At 44.3% G+C, this 20,987-nt stretch overlaps 1 protein-coding gene across 1 annotated transcript in view; it reads left to right on the forward strand.

The window, feature by feature from the left end:
• Positions 1-20,987, forward strand: part of RICTOR (RPTOR independent companion of MTOR complex 2) — a 3,179,211-nt gene that overhangs the window by 291,934 nt on the left and 2,866,290 nt on the right. Inside the window, exon 6 of the mRNA XM_044069875.1 lies at positions 18,192-18,255. Within this exon, the coding sequence (XP_043925810.1) occupies positions 18,192-18,255 (64 nt within the window). The remainder of the gene's footprint in view (positions 1-18,191; positions 18,256-20,987) is intronic.

The raw sequence follows: 20,987 nt of genomic DNA on the forward strand, positions 1-20,987 counted from the left end.
TCCATGCCTAAGAAACTAATGCTCAAAATGGCCGAAGATCTAATCACTCTGATCAGGGGTTCCCATTCCCCCACCTGATAAAAGGCCTAGACAAGGATGCAGATTATGATTCATCCGACCAGGGGTCCATTTCCTCAGATTCATCCTCAGACCTGGCATATTCTTTACCCCCTTATGAGGATTCTGATGCTGAGGAATCTATTCCATCAGCCTCTCCGCCTGAGGACTACTCCTTTGGGGAAACCTTACGTACCATGAGGGAGCATTTCCATTGGGAAGGCCAGGATTATTCAGAATCCAAGAAAAGGCACAGAGACTTACTATTATTACCTCAACACAGACCCCTGGCTATTCCGCCAGTGCTAGATATTGTGGATGATGTGTACACTGAATCCAGCTTAAATCCTGATTCCTTACCTCCAGCTCCACTTAAACCGGACGGATATTAGAGTCCCTGACTCACACAAATTTCTGTATAAAAGCCCTGTTGGTGATCCTGAAACTGTTTCTCAGGGACCCAAAGGGGTTAAGGTCTCATCAGCAAAGAACCCAGATGTCCTTCAAGGATGCATCTGCAGTCCTAACAAATGGGTTGTCCTGTCGTCAGGCAGCCCTTCCGTCGGCCGGATTCCAAAGTCTGGGTCTGGCCTCGGCTGGTGTCGCACTTCACCCGACGTCATCTCTGCTGGTCTTCGGGTATAAAGGCATCAGCCGACGCCATTTTCCTCAGTCTTTCTTGCTGCGTGGCGCCCGAAGCAGAAGCTGTTCGCAAGTGCCGGTCGGTCAGATCCAGAGATTACTACTACCGAATACTACTTCGAAGACTTCTAAAAAGCTAAGTACCCCGTTGGGGACTCTTTCTTGCCTCAGCCGATGTCAGAAAAAGTGAATAACTGTTTAACTTGTGGGAAACAAATACCTCATAAAGATTTCCACTCTTACTGCTTACCTTGTTTAGGCCCAGACCACGACGTAGCAGCCTGTTTAGCCTGTGTTTCTTTCAACTGACGAACGCTTAGGCGTCGGTCGGAGTTTGCTGAACAGTTTTTCGGCTCAGATTTTGCGTACATTATGCCGTCGGATCCTCCGACTTCTCAAATTAAGAAACTCAAAGAAAAAGACCGACACTCGCGGTCCGCGGTTTCGGCCGAAACCGCGGTTAAGCAAACCGCTAGTGTCTCGGTTTCGGCCGAAACCGAGCAAACGGGTCAATCTTCAGCCGAATCCATGACTACTACCGAGGCTCCTGCTACCCTAGTTGAATCGGCCTCTGAAGTTCTGCCTATTAATGTGGTTCCTCTAGAATTATCGGACACCATCCCTTTGGATGTCTCTACCCCAGCACGTGGTGCTGCTAGGCCTCCTGCAGCCATGTCTATTAAGGCCTTTGCCAGGGCTAAAGCAGCCAAATCTGCTAAATCTGTGCCTGTTAAGCCCCCCTCACACAGGCCCAGTTCCAGTTCTCAAATGCTTACTCTGGCAGAGGATCTCATCTCTTTAATAAGGGGATCCCAATCTCACCCAGACAGGGCCTCTCAGCCTCCAGAAAAGAGACCTAGAGCAGAGCCCCCTGAGCCAGTGTCCTCAGATGATTCTTCTGATGAGTCAGACAATACAGACCATCCAGAGGCTCCTTTCTCTACTTATGAAGATTCCGATGCTGAAGAATCTATTCCTTCTGCCTCTCCACCAGAGGAATTTTCCTTTGGGGAAACCTTACATGCCATGAGAGAGCAATTCCAATGGCAGGGACAAGATTTCTCTGATTCAAGAAAAAGGCTTAGGACCTTTCTACATTTACCACAACATAGGCCCTTAGCTATACCTCCAGTTCTTCCTGTTGTGGATGATGCATTTAATGATGTTTGCACTGCTCCTGATACTTTACCTCCAGCCCCTGCCAAGCCCGATAGGTTTTACAGGGTACGGACACTCATCACCACCTATACAAGGCTCCCCTTGCAGATCCTGAGACTATCTCCCAGGGGCCTAAGGCAGTAGCCGACCTCAGCAAAAACCCTCTCCTTCTGAAAGGGAATGCAGGTCCTTAGAGATGGGGTAAAAAAGTTTACACCTCTGCTACTCTCTCAACTAGAGCTTTGAACTGTCAGTTTCATATGATCCAATACCAAGAGTTTATGCTTGATCAGTTAACTAAGAAACTGTCCTCTGATGATTCCTTAGATAAGAAATATGTTTTAGAAATGGTGAATAACATTCAGCAGGTTAGTAACCATTCTTTAAAATGTGGCTATGATGCACTGGAGGCTTCATTTAGATCAGCCATGACTGGCACAGTTATAAGAAGGCATGCATGGTTGAAAGAACAGGTCTTGCCGGATCATGTTAAAGCAAAGCTATTAGATGCTCCTATGGATAAGGTCAGTCTATTTGGTTCTCCTGCCCAGCAAGTAATGAAGAAAATGGAAGAGAAGGCAAAATCTGTACAAACAGTTAAAGATTTCTTACAGGTTCAGCCCCCAAGGTTTAGCAGGAACTGGCCTTCCAAAAATTGGTCCTTTCCAGACTCCTCTAAATCTCAGAGAGGCAGGAATAGGCGTTCCAGAGGCAGAAATCAATCCAGAGGAGGTGCCTACAGAGGACGCCAGTGGCAAGGCAATAACCGAGGCACAGACACAACCACTGCCACTGCAACAGGACAATCACAGTGACTTGGCTCTGACACCGCCTACCAGGGAACAAATAGCAGCACCCTTAGGCGGAAAGTTAGCCTTATTTTTAAAAAATTGGCACTATATCACAAGAGACAAGTGGATTTTGCAAACTATAGACCAAGGCTACAGGTTTCATTTCCACACCTTACCAGAAAAAAGAGGAATGCCAAACCTACCTCCAAACCAAAAAACAGAAGCTCTAAAACAGATAGCTCAATTAACAAAGATGAGAGCTGTGGAAAGGGTACCACCTACAGAACAGGGCAAAGGATTCTACTCCAGACTCTTCCTAGTACCAAGAAAAGAGAAACGTTGGAGACCTATTCTCGACCTGTCCGCCTTAAACACATTCATCATTGTTCCAAAATTCAAAATGCTGACCCTACAGCAACTTCTTCCCATGCTGGGCAAGGAGTGTTGGCTGGTAACTCTAGATCTCAAGGAGGCATACCTGCACGTCCCCATACGACCAAATTGCAGAATATACCTCAGATTTTGCAGGATCAGAGCATTATCAATTCTCAGCATTGCCCTTTGGCTTATCTACTGCACCCAGAGTATTCACAAAATGCCTGGCATCAGTAATCGCTCATTGCAGGCTACAGGGAATCCAAATTTATCCATACCTGGACTGCCTGCCTGATACAAGCGGACAACAAAAGCAAGCTGACAAAAGACTTACAAAGAGTCATTTGCTTACTACAAGCCCTGGGATACACAGTCAATTTAAAAAAGTCAAGACTGATACCATCCCAAACAAGAACATTCTTGGGTGCGGAATTGGACACAGTAAAACAGATGGCATTCCTAACTGCAGAAAAACAAGAACAACTCCCTCTTTACTTCTTGGCATTAACAAAGCAGAACAAACTAACAGCACGGAAAGTACTGCAGGCCTTGGGCTTCATGGCATCATGCATAATCCTGGTCCCCCATGCCAGACTGCATATGAGAAAGCTACAGTGGTACCTAAAGAATTTATGGTCTCAACACAGGCACAGCTTAGAAACCGAAATACCACTAATCCCATGCCTGAAACAAGAGTTCCTATGGTGGGCTCAAGCATGCCAGTCAAACCCAGGCTTGCCCTTCCACAACTTTCAAGCAAGCCAAACCATCATAACGGATGCCTCAGACCTAGGTTGGGGGGCACACATGCTGGACAAATGCATACAAGGATTATGGACTCCAGACCAGCTGCACCTGCACATAAATCAAAAGAAATGCTGGCAGTAAAACTAGCAATCCAGAATTTCAGACCATTCCTCAAAGAAGGCCATTTAATGATAAGGACAGACAACACCACAGTCATGTGGTACATCAACAAACAGGGAGGCACTCATTCATACCCCCTATGCAGAATGACTCTGGACCTTTGGAATATGGCTCTGAGCTACAACATCCAGTTACAGGCAATATTTGTACGGAAAAGAAAACATCCTAGCAGACATGTTAAGCAGAACTACCTCGGATGCTCACGAATGGATGCTACACCCGGACATCTTCAAGGCCATCACAAAGAAATGGGGAATGCCACAAATAGACCTATTCGCATCCCCACTCAATCACCAGCTCAAGAAATTCTGCACAAGGACATACCACCCACTTGCATGGAAGGTGGACTCTCTATCCTTCAGTTGGAAAGGCCTGACAGCATATGCATTTCCACCTCTTCCTTTGATGCACAAGGTACTACTGAAAATCAAAGAGGAGCGTCCAAGGATAATTCTGATAGCTCCAAATTGGCCAAGACAACACTGGTATCCATTGCTGAGGAGCATGTCTCGGGGGAGACCGTGGACACTACCCCTGATGCCTTTGATGTTAACTCAGAACGACTACAACATCATGCATCCAAACCTAAAAACTCTGCAACTGACAGCCTGGAACATTACATAACAACAACTAACCCAGATTTATCCCAAAGGGTTAAAGACATTATCCTTGAGGCCCGCAGACCTTCAACAAGAAGGAACTATGCAGGAAAATGGAAAAGGTTTGTCATTTGGAGTACTGAAAGAGGAAAAGATGTGTCAAAGATAGATATTGCTAACATCCTGGAGTACTTGGCAGAGCTTCTCCATACAGGCCTGTCCTATTCCTCCATCAAGATACATGCATCAGCTATTTCTGCAGAATACAGCTTGATCCCCTGTCTTCTCACATCCTCTACTCAGGCAGTTCCTCAGAGGAATCAAGAATGTAAAACCTCCTAGGAAACCACCATTACCAGCATGGGACTTGAACTTTGTGCTAGAAAAATTGACACTCCCTCCATTTGAACCAGCAGCAACAGCAGATCTTCAACACCTATCCTGGAAAACTGCTTTCCTACTGGCAATTACTTCAGCAAGAAGGGTTTCAGAACTACAGGCCTTAATGGCAGTACAACCCTTCCTAATCTTCCATCAAGATAGAGTGTCCATGAGAACTAATCCTACATTTATGCCTAAGGTGGTATCCAGAGTGTCTCTAAACCAGGCAATCCACCTACCTACCTTCTTTCCCAATCCACAGAACAGGGGAAAGACTGCTGCATACCTTGGATGTACATAGACAGTTGCTACTACCTGGACAGAACCAAGGGCAATAGAAAAACTGACCAGCTTTTAGTAGCTTATGCAACAGGAAGGGAAGGAAAAGCAATTTCCAAACAGACAGTCTCCAAGTGGATAGGAAATTGCATAAGATTCTGTTACTCCTACCATGGAAAGCAAATTCCACAGAACATAAGACCTCACTCTACAAGGGCTACAGCCACTACCACAGCTTTCTTACGAGGAGTGGCTACCAAGGACATTATTGAGGCTGCTACTTGGACCTCCGTGCATACATTTGCCAAGCATTACAACTTACCTCTATACTCTAGATCCTGAGCAGGGTTTGCCACTGCTGTATTGCAAGGGATCCTAACTACACCATAATTCTTCTTCCTCCTCCCTAGTTTGGCTATGGTATTCTACCCATTTGTTAGGACTGCAGATGCATCCTTGAAGGACATAGTACAGTTTTGTACCTACCATAAATGTAGATGTCCGAACAGGATAGCATCTGCAGTCAGGATTACCCACCCTCCTTCCGCTCTGTGGTACTCCTAGGGTATTTACCCTCCTAATAGCTAGCGGATCTCTTATGGTGTATTTGTTTGTATATATGTACATACATGCTTATTTTTTTGTGTTTGCCTACTATTTTTTTTGGAAACATTGGCATTTACCCAAAATTTAGTTTTCCAAGAGGGCAACTGGCATCTGGGGCAAGAAACACTGAGGAAAATGGCGTCGGCTGATGCCTTTATACCCGAAGACCAGCAGAGATGACGTCGGGTGAAGTGCGACACCAGCCGAGGCCAGACCCAGACTTTGGAATCCGGCCGACCGAAGGGCTGCCTGACGACAGGACAACCCATTTGTTAGGACTGCAGATGCTATCCTGTTCGGACATCTACATTTATGGTAGGTACAAAACTGTACTTTCCCTCTGACAGAGATTCCAGAGCACTAGACAGATGGGGAAAAAAAGTATATATGTCTGCAACTTTAGCAATGAGAGCCTTAAATTGCCAGTTTCACATGCCAAAATATCAGCAATTTTTGATGTCTCAGTTGAAACAAAAAATGCTTCCAGATACAGTTCCTCCTAATTTTAAAGAAATGCAGGATTTATTGCATGCCGCTGAGCAAGTGGGAAAGCATACTTTGCAATGTGGTTTTGATTCTTTAGAGGCCTCATGCAGAGCAGCAGTTACAGGCTCTGTCATTAGAAGACATGCATGGTTAAAAGAACATATGTTACCAGATCATGTTAAAGCTAAAATACTGGATGCACCTTTACAGCAGGATGTTTTATTTGGAGTTAAGGCAGAAGAGGTATTAAAGAAAATGGAGGATAAGGCAAAATCTATGCAAACAGTGAAGGATTTCTTACAGGTTCAGCCTCCTTGATTTAGTAGAAACTGGCCAACAAAGAATTGGTCCTTTCCAGTTAATGACAGACCTCAAAGGGGTAGATACAGACGGCCAAGAGGTAGAGGTCAACCACAAGGTCCTTGCAGGCCTCGACAATGGGGTGCATCAGGCCAGAAAGAAGAGGAAGACAGGCACCAACCATATAAAAAACAGCCCCAATGACTTCCCACTCCAGCTGCCAAACAACTCACTCTTGGCAGCCCCTTTGGGAGGAAAACTGGCACTTTATCACAGTTGGCATATGATCACCCAAGACAAATGGGTTCTCAATATTATTTCAAAAGGTTACAGGTTCCACTTTCACACTCTGCCAAGATTAAAAGGAATGCCAAATCTGCCACTAAATCAATGGGCAGGGCCCCAAAACAAATTATGGCACTCATGAACATGGGAGCTATTCAAAAGGTACCACCACAGGAACAAGGGCAAGGATTTTACTCAAGACTCTTTCTGGTTCCCAGAAAAGACAAAGCCTGGAGACCCATTCTGGATCTTTCTTCACTAAACACTTACCTGGATGTTCTGAAATTCAAAATGTTGACATTACAGCAGCTTCTTCTCATGCTGGGCAAGCAAGCTTGGCTCGTGACTTTGGACCTCAAGGAGGCATAACTGCATGTCCCTATCAGACAAAACTGCAGAAGATACCTCAGGTTCTTAGCTGGTCCAATGCACTATCAATTCTCTGCACTGCCCTTTGGATTATCTACTGCGCCCAGGGTCTTCATAAAGTGCCTGGCACCAGTAATTGCATTTTGCAGACAGAAAGGAATTCAAATTTACCCATACCTGGACGACTGCCTGACTCAGAGAGCCAGGACATTCTTCTACAGCATCTGGCGTTTGTAAAAAAGTTAAGTTGCCTGGGGTACACAGTAAACGAAAAGAAATCAAAACTAGTGCCCTCACAAGAGATAATATTCCTGGGTGCCAGCTTGAACACAACAGCCCAGATGGCTTATTTCACGGCAGACAAGCAAGGACAACTGACACAATACTTTCAATTGATGGCAACAAAGACCCAACTCCCTGCAAGAAGAATTCTGCAGTCCTTGGGCTTCATGGCGTCTAGCATACTACTAATTCCATATGCCAGACTGCATATGAGGAAACTACAATGGTACCCAAAGAATGTATGGTCTCAGCACTGTCAAAGTTTGGAAACAGTTATACCACTAATACCTTGCCTTCAACAGGAGTTTCGATGGTGGGCTCAAGCTTGTCACCTCAACAAGGGACAGCCTTTCACTCAACCCACAGCCAGGCAAACACTGACAACAGATGCATCTGATTACGCCTGGGGAGCACACATGGCAGGAAAATTAAAATGTATTCAGGGCAAGTGACCCGCAGAACAAAGGCATCTTCACATCAATCAAAAAGAGATGCTAGCTGTACAAAATGCCCTTATATCTTTCAAGGACCTGTTGCATCCAGGACAACTACTACTAAAGACAGACATCACAGTTATGTGGTACATAAACAAGCAAGGGGGCACTCACTCCTACCCCCTCTGCAGACAAGCCATGACCTTGTGGAACACAGCTATAAACTATCAAGTTCATCTACAAGCACAATTCCTGCCAGTAGAGAAAAACACACTGGCAGACGACTTGAGCAAAAATATCATGGATCCCCACGAATGGGAATTTAATCCTCAAATATTCAGAATGATAACAAAGAAATGGTGGAGCCCGGTTATAGATCTGTTTGCCTCCCCAATGAATTGCCAGCTAAAGAAATTCTGCACAAGGAGTTACCATCCGCAAGCATGGAAAGTGGATGCCCTCTCATTCAGCTGGACAAACCTACATGTAAATGCTTTTCCACCACTGCCTCTTCTCCCAAAAGTACTCATAAAAGCCAGGCAAGAAGAGCCAAAAATGATCCTGATTGCACCAGACTGGCCGCGCCAGCACTGATACCCAATCTTAAAAAACTTAGCACAAGGACCACCCTGGATTTTGCCTCAAATACCACATCTGCTGTCTCAGCACTACAATCAGTTACTCCACAGCCAGCTGAAGACACTAAACCTAGCTGCATGGAAGATTCCCTAGCCACGCAAGCAGTGCCTCTCTCCAAAGCAGTTATGGATGTCATTCTGGAGGCCAGAAGGCCTAGTACCAGGAAAGCCTACTCGGATAAATGGAAGAGATTCTGTGCCTGGACCCAGGCTCACAGCCTTGATCCTCTTGTGCCAAACATTCCTCAGATACTACAATATTTGACTGAGATGCTGGACAAAGGCCTCTCCTTTTCATCCATCAAGATCCACGCCTCTGCCATCTCTGCGCATTACAACACGGATCCACCAATTTTCTTTAATCCTTTGCTAAAACAGTACCTCAGAGGGGCTAAAAACATAAGACCGCCCCGTAGAGCACCTAGTCCAACTTGGGACCTCAACTTTGTTTTGAAAAAATTAACTTTACCTCCTTTTGAACCAGCTAGCACGGCAGAATTAAAATACATTTCTTGGAAAACTGCTCTGCTCCTGGCAATAACTTCTGCAAGAAGAGTTTCAGAATTACAGGCACTAATGGCAGTGGAACCTTTCCTCATTTTCCACCAGGACAGGGTGTCCTTAAGAACTAACCCTACGTTTATGCCTAAGGTGGTTTCAAGTGTCTCTCTAAACCAAACCATTCACTTGCCTACTTTTTATCCAAAACCACAGAATAAAGGGGAAAGACTACTGCACTCATTGGACATTCACAGGCAGTTACGCTTCTACTTGGACAAAACCAAAGCTTTCAGAAAATCTGAGCAATTATTGGTAGCATATGCTGCAGCAGCACATGGAAAAGCTATTTCAAAACAGACTATTTCCAAATGGATAGGACATTGCATACGTTTCTGCTATACGCACCATGGAAAACCTGGGCCTAACAGCATTAGATCTCACTCCATCAGGGCAACAGCCACTTCAACTGCCTACCTCAGAGGAGTACCTACAAAGGATATTTTGGAAGCAGCAACATGGAGTTCTGTGCATACCTTCACCAAGCATTACCGTCTGTCTCTATACTCTAAATCCAGAGCTGGCTTCGCCTCTGTAGTGCTGCAGGGCCTTATAGCCACCCCTAATGCCTTATAGAACCAATCACCCTACCTCAGCTTAAAAGAACTGCTGTAACAGTTGGCCACAGAGAAGTTCCAACACTTCAGTCACTGTGGGGGGGATACCTCAGGCTTTTGGGTCTCATGACATTCGTGATTCTCATAATACCCCTGGCAAGACTCCACATGAGAAAGCTGTGGTAGTATGTGAAATCTCTTTGGTCCCCGCATCAGCACCCTTTATCTTTTCAAATCCCAGAGCTGGGGTTTGTCAGAAGAGAAGTCTTGGTGGAGACAACAGATATCCTTAAGTACAAGTCTCCCTTTCTGCCACCGTGCTCCAAAGCAGTGAGTTACTACAGACACTTCAGAGTTTTCTTGGGGTGAAGTTTTAGGAGGGATGAAAATGCAGGGGGATATGGGGCAACAATGACAGATGCTAGCACATAAATGCCAAGGAGATGTTCTTCTTGTTTCACTGTTGCAGTCATTACATTTGGGTAATCCTGCTAGCAGGTTGCCCTCAGTCGGCCTGAATTCCAAAGTCTTGGGTCCTGCATCGGTTGCTGTCGCCCCTTCCCCGACGTCAGGTTGTTAGGGGTATAAAATAAGCAGCCAACGCCATTTTCTTCAGTCTTTCTTGCTGTGCGGTGCTCGAAGCAGAAGCAGTTCGCAAGTGTTGGTCGGCCGACTCCTGAGATTTTCGTGTTCGAGTTTCAGATCCGAAGTCTTCAATAAAGCTAAGTACCCCGTTAGGGAAACTTTTCTTGATCCAGACCGATGTCAGAAAAAGTAAATAATTGTATTTCTTGTGGAAAGCAAATATCTCATAAGGACTTTTCTTTCTTACTGTATTCCTTGCCTAGGCCCTGATCACAACATTTTTGGTTGTCGGTTTTGTGCTAGATTTAACCAACGCACTATTAAGCACCTGTATGATTTTGCTTTAAACTATTTTGGATGCCGGTTTAATTATCCAGAAATGTCGTCTGATAGCCATCCGACTACCGGAGTTCACAAAAAACACAAAGAAAGGGAGAGAGAGAAACAAGGAAACTCAAGGTATTGGAGCCTCGGACACTATTCCCTCAGATGGGTCCGGAGCCGCTGAGCAGGCACCGGCTTCTGAGGGTGTATTCAGACCTAAACATCTTTACATTAAACTGACTTCAGCTTCAAAGGCAAAGACTAAAGCACCTTCTAAAGCAAAGAAACAAACTCAAGAGCCATGTGGTCAGGCCTCTATGCCCAAAAAACAGATGCTCAAAATAGCCGAAGACTTGATTACCTTGGTCAGGGGTTCCCATCCCCCTCCTGATAAGAAGCCTAGGCAAGAGACAGACTATGAATCTTCAGATCAGGTTTCTATTAATTCTGATTTCTCTTCTGATCAGGAATATTCTCTCCCCTCTATGAGGATTCTGATTCTGAATAATCTATACCTTCAGCTTCTCCTCCAGAGGACTATTCTTTTGGGAAAACCTTGCACACCATGAAGGAGCAGTTCCACTGGGAGAGCCAAGATTTTTCAGAATCTAAAAAGGGGCTCAGGAACTTCCTTTTACTACCTCAACACAGGCCTCTAGCCATTCCACCTGTTAGACATTGTAGATTATGTGTTTTCATAGTCTAGTCTGACCCGTGACTCCTTACCTCCAGCTCCTGTTAAGCCTGACAGATACTACAGGGTTCCTGACTCTCATAAATTCCTTTTTAAAAACCCTGCTGCAGACCCAAAAACTATTTCACAGGGTCCCAAAGGAGTTAAGGCTTCCGCTGCAAAAAGCCCTACCCCCTCTGACAGAGATTCTAGGGCACTGGATAGATGGGGAAAAAAGGTTTACACATCTGCTACCTTGGCTATAGGGACCTTAAACTGTCCATTTGATATGCTCAAATATCAGCAACATGTCATGGCATTACTTAAACAGAAAATGTTGTTAAACTCTGAATGTGCAGAAAACAAGGAAATGCAGGATTTATTGCATGCAGCTGAATAAGTTTGAAAGCATACTTTGCAATGTGGTTTTGATTCTTTGGAGGCCTCCTGCACGGCCACAGTTACGGGTTCTGTAATTAGGAGGCATGCTTGGTTAAAGGAACAAAATCTGCCTGATCATGTCAAAATTAAATTATTAGATGCACCTTTACAGCATGATACTTTGTTTGGTGTTAAGGCAAAAGAGGTGTTAAAGAAAATGGAGGACAAAGCTAAATCTATGCAAACTGTCAAAGAATTTTTTACAAGTACAGCCACCTAGGTTTAGTAGACACTGGCCTACAAAGAATTTTTCCTTTCCTGTGTCTGACACACCTCAAAGGGGCAGATCCCAGACGCAGGTTCATACAGGTCAAAGCAATGGGGTGCTTCTACCTCCAAAGTTGGAGAAGACAAATCACAACCATACAGGAACCAGTCCCAATGACTTCCCCCTGCTTGCACCAAGCACTTACCGCCTGGCAGCACCCTTAGGGGGAAAATTAGCACTTTTTTCTGAAAATTGGCACATTATTACCCAGGACAAGTGGGTTCTAAATATAGTGTCACAAGGCTACAAGTTCCATTTCCATACCCTGCCAAAGACAAACGGCTGGCCAGATCTACCAAAAAATCAATGGGCAGAGGCACAAAAACAAGTCTCATCCCTCACGGCCGTGGGGGCCATTCAACAAGTACCAGAGCAAGAGCAGGGACAAGGATTTTACTCAAGACTGTTCTTGGTACCCAGAAAGGACAAAGCCTGGAGACCAATACTGGACCTATCTATTCTGAACACATTCCTGGGTATACCAACATTCAAAATGTTGACTTTGCAGCAGCTTCTGTCCATGTTGGGCAATAATTCTTGGCTTTTAACTTTAGACCTGAAAGAGGCATACCTGCATGTCCCAATCAGACAATCATGCAGAAGATACCTCAGAATCAAGGCTGGCACAATGCATTACCAATTCTCTGCACTGCCCTTTGGCTTGTCTACTGTGCCCAGGTTCTTTACAAAGTGCCTGGCACCAGTAATTGCATTCTGCAGACAGAGGAATACAAATATATCCTTACTTGGACAACTGTTTAATTCAAGCAGAGAACAGGGACATTCTTCTACAACATCTGGCGTTTGTGAAAAGACTTCTAACATGCCTAGGGTACACAGTCAACGAAAAGAAATCAAAACTAGTACCCTCTCAAGAGGTAATATTCCTGGGTGCAAGCTTAAATACAACTGCCCAGATGGCTTATCTCACGACAGACAAACAAAGGCAAATGACTACCTATTTCAAAATGTTGGCAACAAAGGCCCAGTTATCTGCAAGAAAAATTCTGCAGGCTTTGGGCTTCATGGCATCATGCATCCTAGTAATTCCATATGCAAAACTGCATATGAGGTAACTTCAGTGGTACCTAAAAAGTGTTTGGACTCAACATTGCCACAGCCTAGAACCAATGATTACTCTCATCCCCTGCCTGCAGCAGGAGTTTCAATGGTGGGCGAAGGCTTGTCACCAGAACAAGGGACAGCCATTCACATTACCCCCAGCCAGGCAGACACTAACAACGGATGCATCATATAATGCCTGGCGGGCCCACATGGCAGGAAGATGCATTCAGGGCACATGGTCCTCAAACCAAATGCATCTACATATCAATCAAAAAGAGATGCTAGCTGTTCAAAATGCCCTGACAGCCTGCAAGGACCTACTTCATCCGGGACAACTACTGATAAAGACAGACAACACCACGGTCATGTGGTATATAAACAAGCAGTGGGGCACACATTCGTACCCCCTTTGCAGACTAGCCATGACTTTGTGGGACACAGCATTGACTTACCAAGTGCATCTGCAGGCACAATTCCTGCCAGGAAAGGAAAATACTGTGGCAGACGAACTAAGCAGGAACCTCATGGATCCCCACTAGTGGAAGCTGGATCCACAAGTCTTCAGCATGATAACAAGGAAATGGTGATGACCGGACATAGATCTATTTGCCTCCCCTCTCAGTTACCAAATAAAAAGATTCTGCACAAGGACTCATCACAGACAAGCATGGAAAGTGGATGCCGTATCTTTCAGCTGGAAAAACCTATCAGTATATGCCTTTCCGCCACTGCCTCTTCTCCCCAAGGTACTCCTAAAGATCAGACAGGAGAAGCCAAAGATGATGCTGATTGCCCCAGACTGGCCCCTCCAGTAGTGGTACCCAATCCTAAGGAACTTGACTCAATGCCCAGCTTAGACCTTACCTCAAATACCTCATCTACTGGCCCAGCAAAACAATCAGATCCTGCACAGCCAACTCAGGACCCTAAACCTGGCAGCATGGCGGATAATGTAATCATACAGAACACACCTCTCAGTAAAGCTGTGATGGATGTCATTTTGTAAGCCAGAAGGCCTAGTACTACAAAATCTTATGCTGGAAAATGGAAGAGATTCTGTGCTTGGAACCAGGCACAAGGAACTGATACAGCTATACCAAATATTCCTCAGATTTTGCAATACTTAACTGAGATGCTGGACAAAGGCCTATCTTTTTCATCAATAAAAATTCATGCCTCTGCCATTTCGGCTCATTACAATACAGAGCCACCAATCTTTTCTCATCCTTTGTTAAGGCAGTACGTCAGAGGAGCCAAAAATTTAAGGCCTCCAAGGAGATCACCAATACCTGCATGGGACCTCCAACTGTGTCTTGGAAATACTCACCCTGCCTCCCTTTGAGCCAGTTGCTACTGCTGATATAAAGTTTTTATCTTGGAAAACATCTCTGCTCCTAGCAATAACTTCTGCAAGTTGAGTTTCAGAGCTGCAGGCACTCATAGCTGTGGAACCTTTTATCACTTTTTATCCAGACAGGGTTTCTCTGAGGACAAACCCAACATTTATGCCTAAGGTGGTGTCCAGTGTGGCTCATAACCAAACTATTCATCTGCCAATTTTTTATCCAAATCCACAGAACAAGGGGGAGAGAATTCTGTATTCTTTGGACGTTCACAGACATCTTGGATTCTACTTGGACAGAACCAGTTTTTTCAGGAAGACAGAGCAATTACTAGTGACATATGCTGCAGGATCACAAGGAAAGGCTACATCTAAGCAGACTATTTCAAAGTGGATAGGCCACTGCATTTGTTTCTGCTATTCATAGCATGGCAAGCCAGTGCCTAAGGGCATTAGGCCACATTCAACCAGAGCTGCAGCCACTTCAGCAGCCTTCCTCAGGGGAGTACCAACCAAAGACATTTTAGAGGCTGCTACTTGGAGTTCAGTGCACACCTTTACAAAGCACTATCATCTGCCACTCTACTCTAAATCCAGGGCAGGCTTTGCCACTGCAGTTCTGCAGGACCTCATAGCTGCTCCTAATGCTGTTTAGCTCCAGCCTCCCAACCATAGCTTTGGGACTCTACCCAAATGTAATGACTGCAACAGTGAAACGCGAAGAACATAGTACAGTTGTGTACACTTACTGTAAATGTAGATGTTCGAGTGTGTTCACTGTTGCAGTCCAGGTTACCCACCCGCCATCCCCCTTTTTTCTGCTGGAACTTATCTTTTCTTCTCTGACTTATACAACCTATGTGGTGTATTTGCTTGTAGATGAAGGTAAAGTTTATATTGGTGCATGTATTTTTATATATTTATAAATTCTGCCTACCCTTTTAGGGGGCACCTGACATCTGGGGCAAGAAAAACTGAAGAAAATAGCTTTGGCTGCTTATTTTATACCCCTGACGACCTGACGCCAAGGAAGGGGCGACAGCAACCGACGCAGGACCCAAGACTTTGGAATTCAGTCTGACTGAGGGCAACCTGCCAGCATGATTACCCAAATGTAATGACTGCAACAGTGAAAACACTCAAACATCTACATTTATGGTAAGTGTACACAACTGTACTAAACTTGCCCTGATCAAGGTACTCAATTCCCTGAACCATCTTTGGTCCCTGGGACCTTTTCAGCTGTACCCCCTGTGCAGACAAACCATGTTAGCTTGGGATATAGTTTCACAGCACAGTTTCATTCTCCATGCATCCTGCTTTCTGTCAGAGCAAACTTGTGTGGTATATAGGCTGAGCAGGATCAGGGCAGACCTTGTCAGATGGAAACTAGATATGGGGGGTCTTCCAGGATTTGCTCCATCTCTGAGGAGTTCCTCAAACAGACTTTTTTGCCTCTTCTCTGAACAGTCAACCAACAAGATTCTGTTCCAGGACTCCATGCAAGAAGGCCTGGATGACAGATGCCTTTTTGTTTCCTTGGAAGGGAATGCTCTTGTGTGCTTTTCTACCCCCACTAATATGCAGGGTACTTCTGAAGATTCAAAAGGAATACTCCAAGAAAATTGTAGCGTCTCCCTTCTGGCCCAGGCAACCATGGTTTTCCCTTCTTTTGGAAATGGTCGGGCCAATTACCACAAGCTTCCTCACAGAATGGATCTACTTACTCAAGAACAGGAGTGTTTGATGCACCCTGACTTCACTCAAGTTCAGTTGACTGCCTGGAAGATAGGGTCTTAATTTCTTTTACGCACCTGTGTACTGAGGACGTGCAGCAGGTACTAATGGAGACAAAGCCTGCTACTAGAAAGTCATACATTAGCTAATGGAAAAAGTTTTCTAGTTGGTGCCAACAAATAAGCAGCAATTTGGGGCTAGATATTCTCTGGTTCTACAGTATTTGTGTGAGGTGTTATCCTGTGGCCTGTCTTATTCCTCTGTCAAGGTTCATTTAGTGGCCATTTCATCACGTCTGCCCATGGATCCTTCCTTAACAGTCTCATGCTGAAGTGTTCTTGAAAGTGGTTTTGCTTAAGAAGCCTCCGTGAAAACTGATGGCTCATCCTTGGGATCTTAATTTTGTGTTGGAGAAGGTAACACTTGCTTCATTTGAGCCAGCTAATCTGGCTGACTTGAGGTTCTTAACAAGGAAAACAGTTCTACTGACTGCTCTGACCACTGCAAGAAGGATATCCGAGTTGCAAGCTCTTATGGTGAGTTAATCCTGTCTCATTTTCTGTAGGGACAGGGATTCTTTGAGAACTAATCCTCCTTTTATGCCTAAAGTAGTATCCCAATTTACTTTGTCAAATTATGCATCTCTTTGTTTTCTTTCCTGAACCTGTAATTGAGGGGGAAATGAAATTCCATTCCTTGGCGGTCCAGAGACAACTTGGGTAGTATTTTAATAGAACTAAATATTTCGGATCTTCATTTTAGTTGTTAATTTTTTGTGAAGGTAAGAAGAAGGGACAACCTGTGTCAAAACAGACCATTTCCAAATGGTTTCTTAAGGCTATTACCTTTTGTTGTACTTACCATAAGAAAACTATTCCAGGCAGAGTCTAGGCCCACTGTACCAGTCTTTGGCTTCATATGTGCCTTTATCAAAAGTGTTTTATTCTGGAAGTATTCTAGAAGCTGCTATTTGGTCTGCTGTACATACTTTTACAAAGCACTATAAGCTTGATTCCTTCTCTAGGTGCAGATCAGTCATTACTAGGACCATTCTGCAAGGGCTCATAGACTCTTCTCCTTCCAACTCCAAATGTAGGTAGCTAAGGTAATCTACCCACATAGCTAAGGCTACTGCAGCAGTGATTATTATGGTAAATTTAATACAGTTGTGTAAGTTAAACATACAGTAACAGTAGATGTTCGAATGATCACTGCTGCAACAGCTGCTCCCTCCCTCCATCCTTCTTGTTTTTGTTGTATTTTTTTATGCTGGGTATTGACATTTATTTTTGTGTTGTTCCTAGTATTGTCCTTTCAGGGCTCTGCCTCCCTTTCTCTGCTGGCAGGAAAACTGTGAAGGGCTTCATGCCCATACTTGTCTTTTAGTCAGCTCATCTCAACCACCTGACAGTTTGGGCATGTGGAAGGTGCCCTGAAGCTTTTATTAGCTGATAGACTGTTATATCCTTGGTATGATATAACCTCTATAGTTAAGGCTACTGCATCAGTGATCATTCGAACGTCTACTTTTATGGTAAGATTAACTTACACAACTGTACTTTCTCCCACTGGGATAGGGGGCGTTTACAGCAATCCATGCTTTCTTCCAAAAGTAGTGACAGAGATCTGTTTAAACCAGGCCATCCACTTTGCTTTTTTCTCTAAACCATTGAACAAACTCCGTTATACTGAGTAAATGTTAATGTACATATTATAGCTTGTTTACAATGTCAAATTATATTATTTGTCCTTTTTCTTCACAGTGAGTTTTGCAGTGTAAAACTGTTTACCATTTCCAGACTATTCATTGGATGTATCCACCTGCATTTAATTGTGTTTTTGGCATAATTTTTAGTAGCAGGCATATTTTTTTAAAAACATTTTTGTGATTGACACAGTAAGAAACCATGTATTCCATCCATACATATGTTGGTCTTAATTTAGATTTTATGTTATGAGTGCATGATAGCTTATTACATAATATTTGTCTTATTTTTGTTTCCTTTATCAACTCTTGTATTTTTCTTTTTAGGTGTATAGATATACAACAGAGCAATGAAGTAGAAAGAACACAAGCACTTCGTTTAGTCAGAAAGGTATGAGAGCGAACTATATAGTAGGTTAACATCTAAAGAAACTGTTATGTTAGCTTTTCACTGTTTTATTCTTAGTAGACAGTAGTCATCTCCCAAACAGACATTTGTTTTCACACTGCTACACTGATCTGTAGAAATTATTGTTTGCTGTTTTAAATTTACTCTTAAATTCAGTCATTGCTTTCTTTTATCTTTCCAGTTTCAGAATGTGTCACTCATATTTTTGTCAGTAGCATTATCACTAATGTAAAAAAGTTCTGCGATTGTCTGGTTCCTTGTTGTACTGTATAACTCTTTAACCTGTTTGGTGATGTTCTTCATTCCACATTGCTGCAGTCCTAACTATTGGGGTAGTCCGCTGTCCAGTCGGCCCGAATACCAGAGTATATGGCTGACGTCGGTCAGGGCGCATTAGACTGACGTCAGTACGTCAGGGTACTAATGCGCATGACCGACGTCATATCCTCAGTCTTTTGCCGCATGGTCCGATGCAGAAGCAGTTTTGCGAGTGCAGGTTGGCGTTCTGAAATTTTCTGAAGTCGGAGTTTCAGACCGAATCAGAGTTGGCTAAGTACCCGTTAGGGAACATTTTGGTTTTTCTTGCCTCAGTATTTAACGGATGTCAGAAAAAGTGAATAACTGTATTTCTTGTGGGAAACAGATACCTCATAGGGATTACCATACCTTGTGTATACCTTGTTTAGGGCCTGAGCACGGCGTTGTTGGATGCCGCTCTTGTGCTAGGTTTAACAAACGCACTATTAAGAGAAGGTTAGACTGTGCCAGGTTAGTGTTTGGGAAGCGTTGCAATTATAAAATGCCGTCGGATGCTCCGGCGCCGCTTCATCCAAAAAGCGCAAGGACAAAACAGTGAAGCCTAGGGTTGATGAACCGGCAGTCCCGGACGCCGGTTCTTTAGAAGGCTCAGTGGAGCCAGAGGTTTTGCCAGGAGTTTCTTTGGAGTCTCAGGCAGAGACTTTACTGTTACAGGATGTGCCTTCTCAGGAGGTAGGCCAGGCTGAGGGGCTTCTCAGGTAACTGTGCTTCCCTCTCTTCCCAAGGTAGTTAGAGCCTCTCCTTCTGTTTCCAAAACTTCTTTGAGAGGTAGGCCAGGTTTAGCTTCAGTGGGGCTTCTCCTAGCACTTCAGGCTCTGTGCCTAAGAAACATATGCTTAAAATGGCAGAAGATTTGATTACTATGATTAGAGGTTCTATGCCCCCCCCTGATAAGAGGCCTAGGGTGGAACCTGAGTTTGATAGTTTTGAACAGTGTTCAGAGGCTTCTGAGTCTTCTGTGGAAGATTTGCAGGAGTACCCTCCTTATTCTGATTCTGATGTGGATGATTCCACTCCTACAGCTTCTCCTCCTGAGGATTTCTCATTTTCAGAGACTCTGCATTCCATGAGGGAGCACTTTAAATGGGAAGGCCAGGATTACTCTGATTCCAGGAAAAGGCTTAGGGAATTCTTGTTTTTACCCCCGCATAGGCCCTTAGCTATACCTCCTGTGTTGAATGTGGTGGAAGATGTTTTTGCAGCCGCTTCCCTGCACCCTGATTCTTGGTCCCTTGCTCCTGCTAAACCTGATAGGTACTATAGGGTGCCTGAAGCTCATAAGTATTTGTTTAAGAGTCCTAGGGCAGACCCAGAAACTGTTTCTCAGGGACCTAAAGGTGTTAAGGCTTCTGTGGTTAAAAACCCTGTTCCCACTGATAAAGAGGCAAGGGCTTTGGATAGATGGGGAAAGAAAGTGTATACTTCTTCCACTTTAGCCATGAGGCGTTGAATTGTCAGTTTCACATGCTAAAATATCAAAATTATCTCCTTTCACAACTGAAATCTAAGGTGGATGCTTTGGCGGAAGGTATTGAGTGTAAAGAGTTGCTGGATTTAGTTCATGTGTCTGAACAAGTGGGTAAGCATTCTTTGCAATGTGGTTTTGATGCTGTACAGGCCTCCTCGAGGGTGGCTGCCACTAGTTCTGTTCTTCGCAGGCATGCCTGGTTGAGGGATCAGAATTTAGCTGAGCATGTTAAGACCAGGATTTTGGATGCTCCTTTACAGTCTGATGTGTTGTTTGGTTCGCCTGTGGAAGCAGTTTTAAAGAAAATGGAGGACAAAGCTAAGTCTATGCAAACTGTTAAAGATTTTTGCAGGTGCAGCCACCAAGTTTAGTAGAAATTGGCCTACTAAGGGATGGACATATCCTGTTTATGATTCCCAGTCTAGGGGTAGGTCTAGGCGTGGTAGGGGCAGAGCTCAAGGTTCTTTTAGGCCTAGAACAGGAGTTCACCTGCTCCAACTTCTGGTGAGGGCAGGGGTCAGTCCTTTCGTAAACAGACCCAATGACCTGCCTTTTCAGCTGCCAGTAGATTCTCGTCTGGCAGCTCCTTTGGGAGGAAGACTGTCTCTTTTCAAAGAAAATTGGGATTTAATTACTCAAGACAGATGGGTGTTGGATATCATTCACCACGGTTACAGGTTTTATTTCCATACATTACCCACTTTCAAAGGCATGCCAGATGTTCCTCCTCCACAAAGAAAGAGGCTCACAAGCAAATTTCTCTGTTGCTCCAAATAGGGGCCATTCAGCCAGTCCCTGTATCAGAAAGGGGCCTAGGATTTTATTCTCGCCTGTTCCTAGTACCAAAGAAGGGGAACACGTGGAGACCAATTTTGGATTTATCTATCCTCAACACTTATCTGGACATTCCCAAGTTCAAGATGTTGAC

Source organism: Protopterus annectens, chromosome 1.part0 (assembly GCF_019279795.1).
Source record: "Protopterus annectens isolate FY-2018-M chromosome 1.part0, PAN1.0, whole genome shotgun sequence".
Classification (NCBI taxonomy): Eukaryota; Metazoa; Chordata; order Ceratodontiformes; family Protopteridae; genus Protopterus; species Protopterus annectens.